At 37.6% G+C, this 17863-nt stretch overlaps 2 protein-coding genes across 6 annotated transcripts in view; one reads left to right on the top strand and one right to left on the bottom strand.

The window, feature by feature from the left end:
• Positions 1 to 380, bottom strand: part of LOC123875010 (alpha-mannosidase 2) — a 33979-nt gene extending 33599 nt beyond the window's left edge. For both annotated transcript variants that reach the window (XM_045920630.1, XM_045920629.1), the window contains exon 1: positions 89 to 380. In XM_045920630.1, the coding sequence (XP_045776586.1) occupies positions 89 to 220 (132 nt within the window). In that variant the 5' untranslated portion in view covers positions 221 to 380. The remainder of the gene's footprint in view (positions 1 to 88) is intronic.
• Positions 381 to 838: 458 nt separating this feature from the next.
• LOC123875011 (sodium/potassium-transporting ATPase subunit alpha) overlaps positions 839 to 17863 on the top strand; it is a 93666-nt gene continuing 76641 nt past the window's right edge. For 2 of the 4 annotated variants that reach the window (XM_045920634.1, XM_045920635.1), the window contains exon 1: positions 839 to 958. Coding sequence is in view for 2 of the 4 variants with exons in the window: in XM_045920636.1 (XP_045776592.1) it covers positions 935 to 958 (24 nt within the window). In the remaining 2 variants the exon portion in view is untranslated. The remainder of the gene's footprint in view (positions 959 to 17863) is intronic. The other 2 variants (XM_045920636.1, XM_045920632.1) reach the window with 2 other exon arrangements.

Genomic DNA, 17863 nt, shown 5'->3' on the forward strand with positions numbered 1-17863 from the left:
GAACTTTTTAATATTAACCATTTTAACTAAATGAAAAGCGTTATTTTTCAGTTTCATAGATTATAATATGTGAAAAGTGTTGACTTACATCATCAAGTTCAACCATTGCTGGTTTGATGCTGGGTAGTTTAAAGCTTAGATCTGTTACTACATACAATATGAACAAAAACGCTATAATACACGTTGCCCAGAAAAAGGCCGATAATCTTCTCGTCCTCATCTTGTTTTCTGTACCTTAACTTTAAAACATTAAAATATCCCTAGCTTGGCACATACTATAAAGTAAAACTTAGCGCAGGCATGAGGTTATAAGTATTAAAAAAAATACACGTAGTTCACAGGATAATTACAGTAGTATGTAATTTTATCAATTATTATTGTAGTTGGAGTATTTATTCATCCAAGTGTAGTTGATAAGAACTAAGTAAGCATGAATTGATAAAAAGAAAAACATATTTATTTAATTAGCACTGCCACTTTAGTTATTGCCACTCGGGTTATGTACGTTTAGAATACTGGTTTTATCGATGCGGTAGCAAAATTATAAATACAGTTTACTTTATCGGTGTATTTTTAATTTATATTTTATAGATCATACGTTTTGCTTACATTTTATTCTAATGTCAATTTGTAATTTAAACTTCAAAGTTGACAGTCCTGAAAATTCATCAGTGCGTAACACGAATCGTAAAAACAATGATAATTTTGAATATCTGTAAATTATAATATTAGCAGATATCTTCAGGATACCACTTTATCACGAAAACCGCTTTTTAACACTCAATATCTTCCTGTTTATTTAAAATATCAGAAGTTTAGATATAATTTTTACAAAAATAATTTTGCGTGTATCCAAACTAGTCTTTATCGATTCGAAATTATTTGATAGCAAACGTCAACAACAATTTAAACGTCAATTTGTTTGTGTGTGAAAATGGCGTCAAAGGAATCTCTCGATGTAAGTGCGATTTTAATTAGATTTTACTTCTTAATTTATTATTTAGATGGTTTGATGTGATACTTTTTTGTGTGCAGGCTTTAATGTTTTATAAAAAATATAGATTTGTCCGTTACAGATTGCGTAAATAACGAAAGACCACGCCCTTGCTAACGCAAAACAAAATATTCAATTTAGGCGGCTTTTCTCGATATTTTGAATTAAAGTACTGCTGATAATGTTCTTTTTAAAACAAAGTATTGTTTAAGACTACTTTATTCCACGACTTAACTTGAATATAGAGTTTACTGTAGGATAAAAAATTGATAACTCATAATACTGCCTAACTATTCAGACTAGGCGGACTAGGTTATTGATTTCTTTCATATGCCAATAATTTCTATTCCGATAGAAAAGAAATATCTTTGATAAATCCGTAGCATATGAATCGACTTTCAGTATCGATTTTTTGCTACTTACTTTTTTATTTTTACTTATAATGACACATTTTTCCATACCTAGGTACTGTTACAAAATCACATTTCATTAATTAGACTTTGTGATTATTATAACTATTCGGTTTTTTGTACATTAACAGATTGTTGCAGTTAAAAGATAAGCTAGATTAGCAATTATTTTTTAACTTGAAGTGAACATCTTTACAATGTGTAATGCACTCAGCTTAATAAGGTATTACAATCTATTATTTACTATGGGATTTCTTTGAAAGTCTTCCATGTTAGCTTTGAATAGGATTTAAATACTTATCCTAACACTTAATACTCTTGAAAAAAAATGGTGACAGTTACATCACAATTTAAAGCTAGGTACTAGAAGTGGAAATGAAATGGCACATGGTCTTCGCCTGATGATGCTACTACTGTCCATTTGATGCAGAATTAGATTTTGTCTGTGTGGGTTTAGGTTTATGTTTGTCCTTGTGGGAACTCGCTGACTTTCTGGGATAAAAAGTAGTCTATCTCTGTCCAGGATAGCAGATATAGATACCAAAATTAGTTAAACAAATGTGTCATGAAAAGTTAACGGAGAGACAGATAGATGTAGACATCCAGACAGACCCACACTTTTGTAGTTATAACATTCGGTACATACAAATTTATACCCATCCTACCCATACTTCCTATCTTGGATACTTTTTATCCCAGAAAAATCAAAGAGTTTCAATAGAATTAAAAAATCTAAACCCACAGGAACAAATTCAGAGACATTCTTCTCTCTGGGCTGGTTTCCACACTAAAACGTTTCCATCAGTTATGAGTGTCATAGGTGTCATGTAGTAGAGCAGTATTTGCTGGAATCAGACGGATAGACAACCGCTGGATTTTTGTTCAAACAAGTACCACTAACTTAGTGCTATTATGTAATGTAAATGTAATCTAATTACTTAAATGTTTTCATGTTTATTTTTATTTCTTCTTTTACGCCTTAAAGTGCTTTAAGTAATTTTTTTTTTGTTTATTTATTATTACCAGATAAAAGGTGACACTGAAAATCGGTGTTGGGTCATCTGGTACTTCAGATGTTCTCCAAAGATGACCAATTCCATTAATCACAAAATATAATGATATAAGTTTTATTGGGGTGGTAATGAAGTGGGTTCAAACTTCTAATAGAAAAAATTTGGCTGAAATAGTTGTTTCTTAATGAATAGTTGATACATCTAACTTCAAATTCAATAGTGCAAGTGTATTGATAAATATTTGACAAAATTTTTATGTGTGACATAATAGGGATGATGACTTCTACTCAAATCAGGGACTTTTTATCAAACGTCAAAACGCTTACTTAGTATGGTAGCTTGTATGAATTACACAGATATAACGTCATACACATTTGACGTAATTGGACTTAACTATCTTATCTTAACTTAACTTTTTTAGTAAAATCGGTAATTTAAAATGGTAAGCAAACTAAAAACTAGCAGCGAATGTGGATTTTACGAATTTTGGAAGATCTGTTATTTAATAATAATTACCTACCAAAAAATAATTTATTTTTGACCTAGGCACCATGCCCATTATTTAATTCACCATCATCATCATCGCCAGACATGGATAGACGTCCGGATGTAGGTCACTTGTAGGGACTACCACACACGTCGCGGTCTTCCGTCGCCTAAATCTGCCCCAGTGGCAGGTCTGTCAACGCTGCGCTTTCCAGTCCGAGGTTGCCATTCTATCACCTTGGGACCCCAACGTCTTATCGATTTTTCAAACTATGTGCCCTGCGCATCACACTTCTTTAAAATATTTAATTACTAAATGTTGCCTGCGACTTCGTCCTTCGTGGATTTAGGTTTTTCGAAAATCCCGCAGGAACTTTTTGATTTTCAATGACGCAAGCTACCTCTGTACCTTTCATATAAATCAGCTAAGCGGATGGGCTTTTAAGAATCTCGTGGGAACTCTTCGATTTTTCGGGATAAAAAGTAGCCTATGACCTTCTCCGGGATGTAAGCTAACTCTGTACCAAATTTCATCAAAATCGGTTAAGCTGTTGGGCTTTGATAAGCTAGCAGACATACAGACAGACACACTTTCGCATTTATAATATTAGTATGGATGGATTTTGTCTAAATAGGCCAATAAGTTCAAATACCGTCCTAATGAATATTTGACCAAGTCGGCAAAACGCGTATGCAGCCTTGCGCGGTGTTTACCGCGGTTCGATACCGGCCACTACGCCAATTGAGCGCATCCGCATTTGTGCCAGAGGACACAAGCACGCTCCAAGACGCGCTCATCTTTGCCCAAGGTTACCTCGCCGCATTGATACACTAAACCCTAGATATATGTTAAACCAATGAGAGCTGACGAAAGGACTCTTGTGTTTTAGCTGGGTACCCAATATCTACTAAGTTTACGAAAGTTGTTCAGATAGTCGGAAATACATAACTAGTGATAAAAACGGCACGGCAGTACGTGCACGTATACTTGTAAAGGAGTGAGTTTGTTGTCGGCTCTTCTCAGACCTGGGCGCGTTTGGAACCATAGCTTTAGTTCATACCTTATCTACTTAGATAAATTAAGTAGGTATGTCACTTTTGTGAAAAGATACGTAATCTGTCATCTGATAGACAAAGTGTCGCTTCAACTTTATTTGCTTCACAGCAGAACCAAAAAAAAAAAACTTAGACACTGCGTTGTAAAGCTTACCTTATACAGATAATGTTACAGAATATAAATCGCCTAAATGAAAATATATGCCCAATCTTCTCATGCTGTAATTTTTCATGAAAGCTTCATACAGTTTCTTTTATTACAATTTGAAGGAGCCGCGTTAGAGATATTGCCGTCAGATGTTTTATTTATGAACGCCAGCTCTAAACTGCTCAAATTCTGCAAACATGGCCCTCCAGGCGTATACACGTGGTCCCCTGTCGATTCGCGTCAAAACCGACACCGCTCTGAACAATTCGGACATATTTCTAATTTTTTGTGAGTATACTTTTAGGATTTGGTATCCACTAGGGATTAGCCCGGAGCGCTGTAGGCTATAATCATAGTGTACTGTAAATAGGCCACACATTTCTAAGGAACTTTGTATCATCATCATCATTATCAACCGATAGACGTCCAGCGGCTTCCTGCGATTCGTTTAATGTCGTCTGTCCACCTTGGGGTCTTCCAACACTGCGCTTTCCGGTGCGAGGTCGCCATTCGAGCACCTTGGGACCCCAACGTCTATCAGTTTTTTGAACTATATGCCTTGCCCAACGCCACTTCAAAGGGCGCCTTCAAAGTGCCGCGCGGCTGCAGCGCTGCGCACTTTGCGGCTTTGAAGGTTCCCTAATTATGTAATGTGACAGCTATTGAAGGTATACCTGCCATTAAAAGTAATAAGCACAGTCTGACTAAATTCAAGTTTTTTAAGGACCTCTCTATCTTTGGTATTCTATATCATTGCTGCACCGGTGGCGTGTAGGAAAAATACCTACACGCGCGAGTAGGTTGTGTTTTATTGCGGACATCTATCATAATAATATAATATATCCTCACCTCAGTGTTCTATGCGTTTCCTGTCCTTTCTTATACCTATGTTGCACTTGTAGAACATATCTCTCTTTGCCAGACATATTCATAGACGTACCTATTAAACTAGATGATGTCCGCGACTTCATAGCCGTGGATAAATCCAAAAAGTAGTTTTTTAAAAATCTCATTTGTACCCGTATAAGGGAAGCAAGATATCTCTGTTCGAAAAGATCATGCCTGTGATTTTGCCTATGTGATATTTTTTAATCCCGTGGGAATTCTTTGATTTTCCTGAAAAAGTAACCTCTGTCCATCCCCGGGATATAAGCTACATCTCTATACCAAGTTTTGTCAAAATTGGTAAAACGGATGGACAGTGAAAACCTAGCAGACAGACAGACACACTTTTGCATTTATAACATTAGTTAGTTAAGTATCGTTTGCTTTAACCGTGAAGGAAAAACATCGTGAGGAAACCTGCACGCCTGAGAGTTCTCCGTATGTTCTCAAAGGTGTGTGAAGTCTGCCAATCAGCACAGGCCACAGGGTCAGTGTGGCGGACTATGCCCTAACTGTTCTCATTCTGAGAGGAGACCTGTCTTCAGAGTGAGGCGGCGATAGGTTGATCAGATCATGATGATGATCTGATTAGGTACTCCATTACTATGTGTATAATTTATATTCATTACAAACCCGATAAAGAATGGCCACAGAGCGCATAGTTACGGCCTTTGCCGACACGAGAATAGACCGACCTTATAACCCATCCCATGATAATCATTGTGTGATTCACTTCACACATCGCAGGATGAATGGGACCAACTTGAATAACTTAGCCGGTCTCGTTTTTTGCCCACATTGGCGTTCGCGCTATTCAAAAGATTCTCATTTAGTTATACTGCGTCCTTATAAAATGTACGAGCAAAAGGCAAATTTTAATATGTGCAGAATGCAAATTTAGATGAAAGTTTTAATATGTAACAAGTTCCTCGTTGTATAAGTAACTAAGCATATTAAATTTTTAGTATTAGATGACTAGAGATATATAGCTCTCTGAACTATATATCCGCTCAAAAGCTGACTTCTCCTTTTACTTTCTCTTAGAACAAAAGTGAGAAGACAAAAAATTGTTGATCTGTCCTCTTCAAAAAACCTAAGTTCGATTACGCCCTACACCTATGCCAAAGTTTATCCTGGTTTTATAGTCAAAAGCTAAAATACATACCGTAAGCCTAGACAATGCGGAACGACTTTAATCAAAGACCAAATCTTCGACTTTTGCTTCGCGAATTTCGTCAAGCCTAATGTATGCTAAGCCTAGCTTAATGTCTTTAGAATCAAAACCAAAAAGACGACGCTTTTTATACAGATGTCCGCATTTGCTTCGCTCGTCACCCCTACTCTTCGCTTCACATTGCCCTCCTTCGCGAATTGCCTGAAAATTGTCTAAGCAAACCTAAGTGTGGCGATGATGTTTCGGTTTTTTCCTAAAATACTTGAACAACCCTTTTTGGATAGGCACCATTGTCCGTTAGCCCGCTAAGGCAGACGCCTGTGCGATGCATACCTCCCAAACTCCGTATCTCTTCTTCATCAAACGTTAATTTTCGTCCATCGCTCAACATACATAATATGTAATGTGCTTCCTGATGTGCATAAACACATCACTCATTACGGTGTTGTGCCAATCTTGCCCAAATCTGTCAGACGATTTTATAACGATGTCGTCTGATCAGTGCAGCGGCAAACGCCTTCCCAGATTTTTCTTCCCAGTACGGCTTCGTTCATATAACTAACGGGTTCATCGGTTCTGTGGTCCTACAGACATGCCACTTCGATCTGAACCCTTTTTAAACATAGTATTGGCGTCACTCAGAAAAAGCAGGTATTAGTTAATATTTTTATCGAATTATTGGAATGTCCTCTCAAACCAACACAAAAAACACAAGTTCAATGTGTAGAGGTTATCCGAGAGTTTTAATCTAAACAAACTAATGCCAAAATAAATAATTTGATTAGAGCGTGATTGCTATCACAACATCTAATTATTCAGTTCACAATCCAAATACCGAAAATATGCGATATCGCTCCGAATCTCGGAAGGAGACTGAACTAAAACCTTCGAAACACCCGTATTTATGCAAGTTCAATCTTGTTGGCCTCCTAGCAACAGATTGTATGACATCGAATGAGCCAAATATCGATTTTATCAAACTACCTGCATTAGATAAATTAATAATTTTATATTATTTTTGACAACTCAAATCAATTTTTAAAAATAACCTTACAGTTGTCAGCTAGTCCTGTTCTCATCTCTCTAACGATAGTCATACATACTCGCTTGTAATCGTCTGACGGATCGTCTAGCAAGGACCTCAGCCACTGACGCAAGTGGCCACGCTTCCCGTAGGATGTCGGGAATGAGAGCGTGTCCTTATAAGCCGCCGTGGGTAGCCGCTGCCGACTGAATCCGGCCGGCTATGCCGTGTCTAATGGTCAAATTTAATAGACAATCGCTGATATACTAAACTCGAGATATGTTCTAACTCCGGATGGATTGGATCTTCGTTGGATGTTGTCTTGAGGTTGTCCAACTTTTCCAATCCAGAACTAAGTTCTATTTATTAATCTGAATTCTGAACCGATAAGTTTATGAGTTTAAGCCCATAAAAGGTCGCTGCAATCGTATTTCTCGGTTCTGTTTGTTATTCTGAGGGGGCATTGAGTTTGTTGTGGGTTTTTATAAATTTTAATTTTATATCTGTTTCTTCGTAATTATAAAAATTACAAGCAAACGACTACTCGTTTGCTTGTGTTTCGTTGTGTGTGGGCCCTCTGATGTTAAGTAATTACCGACACCCGTGAAAATTTGCTGTACCAGAGGAACCACTAATGCAGGCCTTTCAAGAATTTGTCGGTGCGCCCCTTGAATAACTACATGTTAAAATCTAGTAGGAATACCGCCGAAGGGAGTTTGGAATATTTCCACAGTTTGCTTCTGCGTCGAAAAAGATCTGACACCATGGGCGGTCGAAGTACAGCACCCAAGTGGTTATCAGACATTTAAAAATTTTTAAGTTTTAATTCTAGGTAATTCCTTAACAACACATTTAATAATTTGGCACGCAGTAACTACCTACGAGTAGTTCTGTTATATATTTTGTGCTACAACGTATTACAGACGTTGTAGTGTAGTTACTAAGTCGTGCAGTAGGTAATGAGGATATTATTCAGGAGCGCCCGAGCGCCAGGCTGCAATGCACTCCGCTGGTACCACAGTTTAATGAAGATTTACTTACAAGTTTCATGTAACATGGTTACGTAACATAGGTAACCATGTTATATAACGTCTGCCTTCATTTTGTTATCTAGCAGAACATAGCAATTAGCAACTGCATAAAATAATTTAATTAAATTTCTAATTCTATATTTAGTTTTGGGTCAACGTTTTACAGCAAATACCAAAATTTCAGCTTTTTAACTCATTTAGTCTATCAGCTAGAGACCTTTGACACGCGGACAGACAAACAAACAGCAGAGCAACATTAATAGGGCTCCGTTTTTACCCTTTGGGTAGAAAAGTCGGAACCCTAAAAAGCATACTTACCATTCCTATATCTAGAATTTTTGCACCAGTGCAGTGGCTTGCATAGAATAGGCTCTACTAAGTCTAACAATAACTGTTTCTAATTTAAAACAATTCTGTAATACGATGCCCAAACGAACTACGAATACAGGTTAAGTCCGAGCGAAATCAAGATCCTGTAAAGAGCTTATACACATTGAACCAACCTACAGGGCTATACACTCAGCCAACGTGTACTCATATTGTACGGGGCTACTTGGCCAATGTTTTTACAGCCAGCGCTGGATTGTATAGGCGTTCAAACAAATTTTGGCGCAATTCTGTAACAGCGTTTCAGTTTCGCACAATGGCTGGTGCTTACCGATAGCATTGGGTCATTGTGTAACTGGAGCCTTTAAGTAGAAGATAAGAAAAATAACTTTTTTATTACGTAACAAATAAAACGTTTTCATGTGACGTAAAACGTTAAACGTAAAACGAATAAAAACGCGGCAGCTGATGAGAAAATCGATTACGTCTAACGGCCCTAATTTCGTGTAATATCGGAGTGGAAGCAGACTGGCGATGGGCCCAAGGTCGATAGCGATAGATAAGGTTTATGCTTGCCAGACGCAGGCTTGTACGTTTATTACATAATGCCATTCGGGTACAATAGGAAGTTTAGAATTGCGCGGCACCACCCTTCAAATGCGGGGTGATATAATTGTACAAAGTTCCCCTCCGCCACGGACGGTATATAACCACTCAGTCCGAACGTTTATTAAGTAATGCAATTCGGGCACTTTTAAGTAGGAGGCTTTGAACTGCGCGGCTATATCGAAAAGGTACGTGGTGCTACTTCTTCAACTGAGGGATGATATAACTGCATAACGTCTCTCTGACATGGTATTTGACCACTTGGTCCAAAAGTAAGTAATGCTATTCGGGTACCCGCTATAGGAACATCGAAAAGCTACGTGGCACCACCACTTCAACTAGGCGCGGTATAACTTTGCAACTTCTACTCTGTCCAAAAGCTACGCTTAGGTATTACGTAATTCAATTCGAGTTCTATAGAAGGCTTCGAACTGCGCGGTTACATCGAGAAGCTACGCGGCGTGGCACCATCCCTTCACCTGAAGGGTGTTACGGCTGCACACCGTCTCCTTGCCACGGCATTTGATCACTCAGTCGAAAAACTACATTTGTATTACGTAAAAAATACTTTGGTTCCCTAAAAATCAAAAAAGTTATGTTCAAAAGGATTTTTAAAAACCTAAATCAAACTGAAATTATATTAGATCTCTATCAGACATTTCTGCATTTCTGTCTCCTCTTGGGCGTGTCGCTTGTTGGGCTGTATAATATTGCGTGCGCTAGTCTTGCCGAGATAAGCTCTTAGAGGGCAAGGGACGTATTTTGGCAATAAAGCTCGCTGACTTCGAGATATCTCGAATTCCGTACATAAGACTAGGTACGGTTCAATTCAATCCCTGACACGTGCCGTGGCTTCTTATTTAAGAGGCTCTCTCCGTCACTCGTTTCATACAATCGTAGTTCCAATTTCATTTGAATATTAAGCAACCAAAGTCCATGAAATTTTGCAGACATATTCTAGAAACTAATATCTATGTCTGTGGTTTTCCAGATTTCTGTTAAAATATTCGGTTTCAAAGTTATGCGGTCTTAAAAATTTTCATACAAATCTTTGAGCCCCTGTAATTTTAAAACAACATATTTTTAGAAAAATCTAAAACACCACAGACACAGATATTAGTTTCTAGAATATGTCTGCAAAATTTCATGGACTTTGGTTGCTTAATATTCAAATGAAATTAGAACTACGATTGTATGAAACGAGTGACGGAGAGAGCCCTGTTAACGAAGTTATGCCTTTATCGAATTTTATCTACGTTCTGGTATTGATCTTTCGGTATTTCAATAAACTAGCTGATTCGCCTTGCTTCGCCCGCGTGGATTTATATTTTCAAAAATCCCTCGGTAACTTTGATATTTTGGGATAAAAAGTAGCCTACGTCCTTTCCCGGAATGCAAGCTGTAACTGTACCGTGGTGTGGCCGTGAAATCGAACTGACAGACGGTGAGATACTACACTTTGGCATTTACAATATTACTAGTTGATGCCCGCGGCTTTTGAAAAATCCCGTGGGAACTCTTTGATTTTCCGGGATAAGATGTTAGCCTATAGTTATTCTCCTAGTTTACTATACCTACCCATGCAAAATCACTTCGCTCCGATGCAAAGTGATAGAAGGACAAGCCAATAAACCAACAAACAAACATACTTTCGCATTTATAAGGGTAGGATATAGGATGACATTTTATTTCTTTTTAGCTCAAAAGAAGTTGAATAACCGTGTAGCGATACAAACACTAATGGAACTGGTAAGGTTGGGGAATGTAGGGCAAACGTGAAATATGAGAGGGTAGTCGTAACGGAATGTGGATTAAGTAGTGTTGACCTGAAGCTTAGGTATAGATGAGTAGGCAAATATCAATGCCGACATTAATTAAGGGGATTTTCTTTATGAAGAGACAGGTGGGTTATGTTCATATCACTTCATATGACCTGGTTCCTTTTCCATCTTTCTACCATCGAACCGCAAGGTATCGTCAATATCAATTCATTCATACTTAGTTGAAATCCACGGACATATACGAAGCGATTTGCTTCCTTGTTTCTTATCCGAACCGTTAGGATATGGGACGCCTTTCCGGTATCAGTTACTCCTCCAGTTTTAATATGGGTACCCTTAAGTCAAGAGTGAATAGGCATCTAAGCAAGCGCGCTCCGTCTTAGGCTGCATCATCACTTGCCTGAACCTCTGATTGCAGCCAAGCGCTAGTCTATAATTTAAAAAAATGTAAGCCATCATCTAGTGATTTTATAATATGATTCTACCATAGTTTGGCAGACTCGTAAATTACCTCTTACGTTACGTAAATGATACAATCATTGATCACAATGATTGCATTGCAATAATTCTCATTGGGTGACATTATCACGCTATTATGCTTGCAGTGCTACCAATATTATCTGAAATTCAGCCAACAAAGACTCATTTGCTACAACAGAGAACATCAGTATATTAAGGGTGTCTTCTTTGTCGCCAAGTGCCACGAGGAGGCAGCGCGGCTGCAGCGTTGGGGTCACGCAGCTTTGTAAAGTCCAGCCGTAGGCCTCTATCGGTTGACGATGAATAAAAATTTAGGAGTTTGACAGTTATTTATAGAACACTTTTCGTAGTCCAAAAGTAAATTACTCGTACATAGCCACTGAGACAGGAATTCGCGTAGCTATTGAGTGTGGTATATTAGACCTGCCTTTGGAATAGCCACAAATTTTAATTTGGTTCCTTTTAGGTAACTGTCTAGTAGCTCTCGGACCATCGGGTACCAACTAATTAAATCCATTCCCCAGAGTTATGTTCTCCAAAGTTAGAACAATGCATCAATGTTATTGGCTGAGTTTTTTTATAGTTTACTGTTCGACTTTATCGTACTTCCCTGCTGGATATTCATATTTACTTTATTTTTGAAAAGGTTAACTTGCAAACAAATCTCTAAAAAAGATATTCATAAATCATGAAATAACACGTTCTAGTCTGTGGCTGAGTTTATCTAGTCTTTATCGCAAATTCCTGGTGGATGGCCATCTTTACTCTACTGTCGAAAAAGTCAACTTGCTAACAAATCTCTAAACAGATATTCATAACGAAATAGATCAAACATATGGCTGAGTTTTTAGTCCAACGTTCTTATTTATCGCACGTTCCTGGTGGATAGCCATTTTTATTCTTTATCGAAAAGGTCAACTTGCAATCAAAACACGGTCAAATATTGCTCAGTACTCATCCATCAAACTATTTCTACTACTAAAATTAAATAAACAGCTCTACAATAGATCGGGTCTCGCGCGTATAAAAAAGTATATTTTAGGCGCAAAACTGTAAATATAAAATTCCAGTTACTAGTATTATTTTAGTCGGTTTCTGTTTTCCCGGCAAAAGGAGTCACATTCGACTCTACTAAAAAAACCTAACAATTTATTCATTCTAACAAAAATACTCAATCAAACAGACAGGGCTGAGTGCTCATCCATCAAACAATGTCCCACAAAAATAAATAAACCCACTAGCGTATAAAAAAATTCACTTTCTGCTAAAAAAGTATTGAAAAAGCTCACTGTAATACAAAATGTACGTCATATGCAGTTTAGTAAGTACGATTTTTTCCGGAATAGTATTAAAAATCACGTCATGCATTGCCAAACGCCCTTAAAGTTTAAAAGTTTTCTTAGCCTAGGTAACTAAGTATTTATACAAGCAAAAACACTCAAAGCTAAATACTACTGGGGACTCATCCGTCACATATTTTTTGAATTAATAAAAACAGCATTCTGTAAATCTTTCAATTACGTCCTTCAGGTAAAGTGCATTGATCGGTTAAAAATTTAACAGTAGATATCCATATTAGCTATATTCATATTAACAAAAATAGTCAGTCAGGCTTGAGCGCTCATCCATCAAACAGTATTCTAGTAAAAATAATAAACCCGCCCGCGTATAAAAATTCACAGTCTGGTGAAAACTATTGTACAAGCACAAAACTAATACAAAATGCTTATGTAATACGCAATTTAGTCAGTACGGTTTTCCCGGGCCAGCTAGGTGCATTGGTCGGTAAAGGGGTCGCCATCGATCCGGCCAGTCGCATGTTCACCATTTAGATGCACCGGCGCCAGCTCCAAGACAGTTATATTTTATGATGTCGTGCACCCCTACCTACTATTGGAAAACTTTTTTTTTTTGTAATAGTGTTTGCTCCTTGACATTTATCAAGACTGATGTGCTGGTCTAGTCTTTTGTAGTACTTAGGTGAAATTGAATAGCTGTTTACTCTATGAACATTTAGCTAACTTTGGTTTGTTTGCGAAAACCCGGGTCGAATAACGTAGTACTCAAAATGCTTTTAGGTAACAGCCACCTCTTAGGTCCTAAATCGCCAGTCCTTTTCTCTCTCTAATGGCTCCAATACACATCCGCTCAATGCCTTCTTCAAGTGCTGGTCAATGTGTTATCGTTGTTACCAAATTGCGCCCAAGTCATATGAAAACTCACAACAGTTTGAAATCGGGATTCAATATTTGGGATTCATGCTTAGATCTATAAGGTGCTTTAACTTTGCTCAGATTTAGACTTGAAACGAGACAGATTTATGTTAGATATATAAATCGGTCTCATTTTATAACTATCTTAGGTCTGAAAGTTAGGTCTAGGCTATAAAGCGACTAGGTTTCTTGGATTTCACGTCACCCATAGCCTAATATTTGCTAGATCGTCGATTGAGGATCAAACCGAGAGTTTCCTCACTCTAGTTTACTCTGATAGGTCTCAGCCTCAGTATATGTATTTTTATTTAAGTATCAAGTTAATAGGCAAACGGAAACAATTAGTCGTGGAAGGTCACTACTATCCAGATTACTTTGAACGACGCTAGGTGCGGCATTGTCGAATAAAACGATTTTTATTATACAATTCATTAGTGATCTAATCTGCTAACGCTTCTCGACTGTGAGCCATGAGTAGTGATGTTTTCAGGGAGCGAGTTTCCATGAAAGCTACGAGTTAATTACTTACGATCATCGTAGAATTGATAGCGTAGCCAGTTTCAGCCTCACCACCTGGGTGCCTGGTGCACTTCGCCCACCCATTGTGCCAGATCCTTCAATCCACGCACATGCAAACTGTGGAACCAACTCCCTTCGGTGTTCCCACTAGATTACAACATGGGGTTATTCAAGGGGCGGACCAACAAATTCCTGAACGGCCGGCAACGCATTGGCGGTTCTCAGTGCTGCCAATGTTAATGAGTGGTGGTATTAAGTGACCCGCCTGCTCATTTGCTTGCTATCTTTAATTAAAAAAAAAATTGGTTGCAATTTACCAAATATCTCTCATACCTCTACTATTTTAAAATTATTGTAATAAGTACTTAGTGTTCCTAAAGTTAAAAGTTAGACATGGAGGTACCTTGTTAGTGAAATAAGTAGGTATGTGAAACATACAGCAGTTTTGTATAACATATTTTAGGCATCAGTGACTCAACCTAATTTTTGAATATATTTATTGAAAATTTAAATGATTATTTATTTATAATCGTGGTTTTCCTCGGAAGTATCACAGGTTTCCTTTGAAACATATAATTGTCCATAATCGATATCCGAAGCTCTTCGTTGACTTGAATCGGCATATCTCGGTATAAACTCGGCAATATTCGAATCCTTTCAAACCCACTAACCTAGTTAAATGTAGGTAAAAGAAGGCTTTTATATTTGAAAGCATTTCCACAGTTCCTGGAAAACAGATTCAAGTTTCCATACCGAATAAGTAAAGCTGTTACTTCGTAGCGACACGAAAACTTGTCGATCTAAATGCAAATTAGGATTGCATTGCTTTATCCTGTGGGGTATGAAAGGCATATTAATGATATTACACAAGATACTTATAGAATAACATATTAGTACACCCCAGCACGAGTATATTTATAGTTAAATTCTGTATAGATCTCTGGCCTGCGCAAATACATTACAGCGTGTTACCGATTTTGGAAAATGCCAGCCTGAGACCGTTCGCTCGTATACGCTCTATTGATTCTAATAAACTAGTGTTTGAGCCCCGCGTTGCCCCAACGAAAACCAAACAAAGCCAGACAAAGCCGGACAGGCTGTGAGCACAGTCAAAGTATAAGACTTTGGCAGACAAGTTACAAGTGTAAATTAAAAATTTATAACACCCCCGACAAGTGAAGGTTACGGTAACTAGAAAAAAGCTGATAACTTTCAAACGGCTGAACTGATTTTCTTGGATGATATCTAAGAACACTCTCGATCAAGCCACCTTTCAAACAAAAAAAACTAAATTAAAATCGGTTCATTCGTTTAGGCGCTACGATGCCACAGACAGATACACAGATACACACGTCAAACTTATAACACCCCTCTTTTTGGGTCGGAGGTTAAAAATAAAACGAGACTTTTTTAACTCCGAGTAAAGTTAACGTGTATTTTTTGCATGGTTATAGTTAAAGATATAGGCTATTTTTTATTTCACCAAAATCAAAGAATTCCCACGGGATTCCTTATTAACTAAATCCACGCGAATAAAGTCGCGGGCACCAGCTACTAGTATAATTTATAAATATCTCGGCACCATAAATTCAACTTATAATTATTTTGATGAGACCAATATTTTACAAACTAAACCGATTTTCCAGCAGGTGCGTTTAACATTATCAGTCACCGACAGACTCGTGTTAAAGGTCATAAGGGAATGAAATCGCGTGTGTACGGCTGGTATGTCCTTGAAATGAAAATTGAGCCACATCGATAATAGTTGGAGAGATAGTGACAAATTAGGAGGAGATGCTTGTTAAAAAGTCAGAAATTTACGCTAAGCCGCGTGGTGGTTCAGGTGATCTGCCAAGTAATTTCGGATGGTCTGAGTATTTGAACTTTAAACATCCTTACCTTAGCTTTTATCAAGAGCTTCTTATCCAATATTTTATTTTAAAAATTGATTAACTCACGATTCCACCAAGGAGCTCAAGACTGCAACATTTTTGTAGATTACAAAAAAGGAAAGTAAAAATATTCAGCGTTAATAAAGCACCTTTTTAATATATCCCACGGCCACTCGATCTGTGATGGCTTTCTATCCTTGATTAATTTGTTGTTCAGGTGTAGTTGACAATAGACATAGGCATATTTTTAACCGACTTCCAAAAAAGGAGGAGGTTCTCAATTCGTCGGAATCTTTTTTTTTTTTTTTATGTATGTTCCCCGATTACTCAAAGACCCCTGGACCGATTTGGAAAAAATTTTTTTTTGTTTGAAAGGGTATATTGTGCAGGTGGTCCCATATAAATTTGGTGAAGATCTGATGAATATCTTCGAAGATGGAGAACAGAACTCCTCAATGGATAAGAGCAAATTACTCGCGATCAGTGTAATAGCTTAGTAAACAGTAGGGTTTTAACTGGGCATAGCATATTATAGTACAGTGGGGCCACTAAAAAGTGTGAAATAAAAAATTTTCAAAAGAAAAATAAAACCGACTTCAAAAACCACAAACACTAAAAAGTACAAAATAATTTTTGTTTAGCTACACGTGTAATGTACCTAGGTCGTGGTGTACGAGGTGTGAAGTCGGGCGAGCTTCACTCTTGGATTTCTAATTTTGTTTTAATATGCTCGCTCGACTTCATACCTAGGTACATTACACGTGTAGCTAAACAAAAATTATTTTGTACTTTTTAGTGTTTGTGGTTTTTGAAGTCGGTTTTATTTTTCTTTTGAAATTTTTTTTGGATAATCAGCACAGACCCACTAAACAACTTGTGACATTATTAGAGAAGATAAACTGTTACGTTTTGGTACGAGACTATTGCAAAAGGGAAACAGATAGTTTTCGTGTCCTTATCGTCGTAGCCACATTTTTGCGGGCCCACTTACGCCATCCCTGACAGTTCTTACCCAAACAAAAAAATCAGTGGTCTTCTAACTCGAGCAGTATTGTTTGTCTAGCACTTCTTCAGTATTTACCACGGTCTCTTGGTCCATAATAGTTTTGGGATCTTGGTTATCGTTGACAGTTGACATAGATACCTGTATTCAGTGTATTGTATAGTGGAGATTGCCTCCCGTTTGCTAGCGAGGAAAAATGCGCGATATTTTCAATCCTCTTTAGGATATTATGTTCTCCCCTGAGGTATTATAAGGGAAAAGTCTTTTTATGGATTCTTATTTGTAGTAAACAATGGATAGTAGGCAGTTACATAGGTATTATCTGTAATTGCTTTTACATGAACAAGATTTTGAAATATCCAACAAGTTTCTTGTGGGTTTCTTTTGCTAACTTTTAAGGTTAAACCATGGAACAAAAGAATAAGCTAATCCCAGCTTCGTTCCCTTAAACTCTCGTGACGTTAACGTTAGGATAAATTTATTTAGATGGTTAAAGTAAAGTTACGGTTAGCGTTAAACTATGATTTTATCAGTAGGTATAAATCAAAGTGGATTTTAAAGTTGCTTCCCTGAAAGATAAAGCGAAAGAGCGGAGGTTTTTAGTCCGTAGGCCGTGAGAAAGCATCCCCAATGGACAGTGGCGTGCAGCTCATAGAGGCATAACAGCCTTGCTTACCCTAGTTGTAATAAATCAATGCTTATTTTTCATTATGACCTGCCAGAAAATAAGTTCATATGTAGATATGCATACCCTGGCTTGTGGCCAATGGAGTCTGGCATGCCCGAAACACCGGGGTATCCTTCAGGATTTTCCTCCTCCC

Source organism: Maniola jurtina, chromosome 19 (assembly GCF_905333055.1).
Source record: "Maniola jurtina chromosome 19, ilManJurt1.1, whole genome shotgun sequence".
Lineage (NCBI taxonomy): Eukaryota > Metazoa > Arthropoda > Insecta > Lepidoptera > Nymphalidae > Maniola > Maniola jurtina.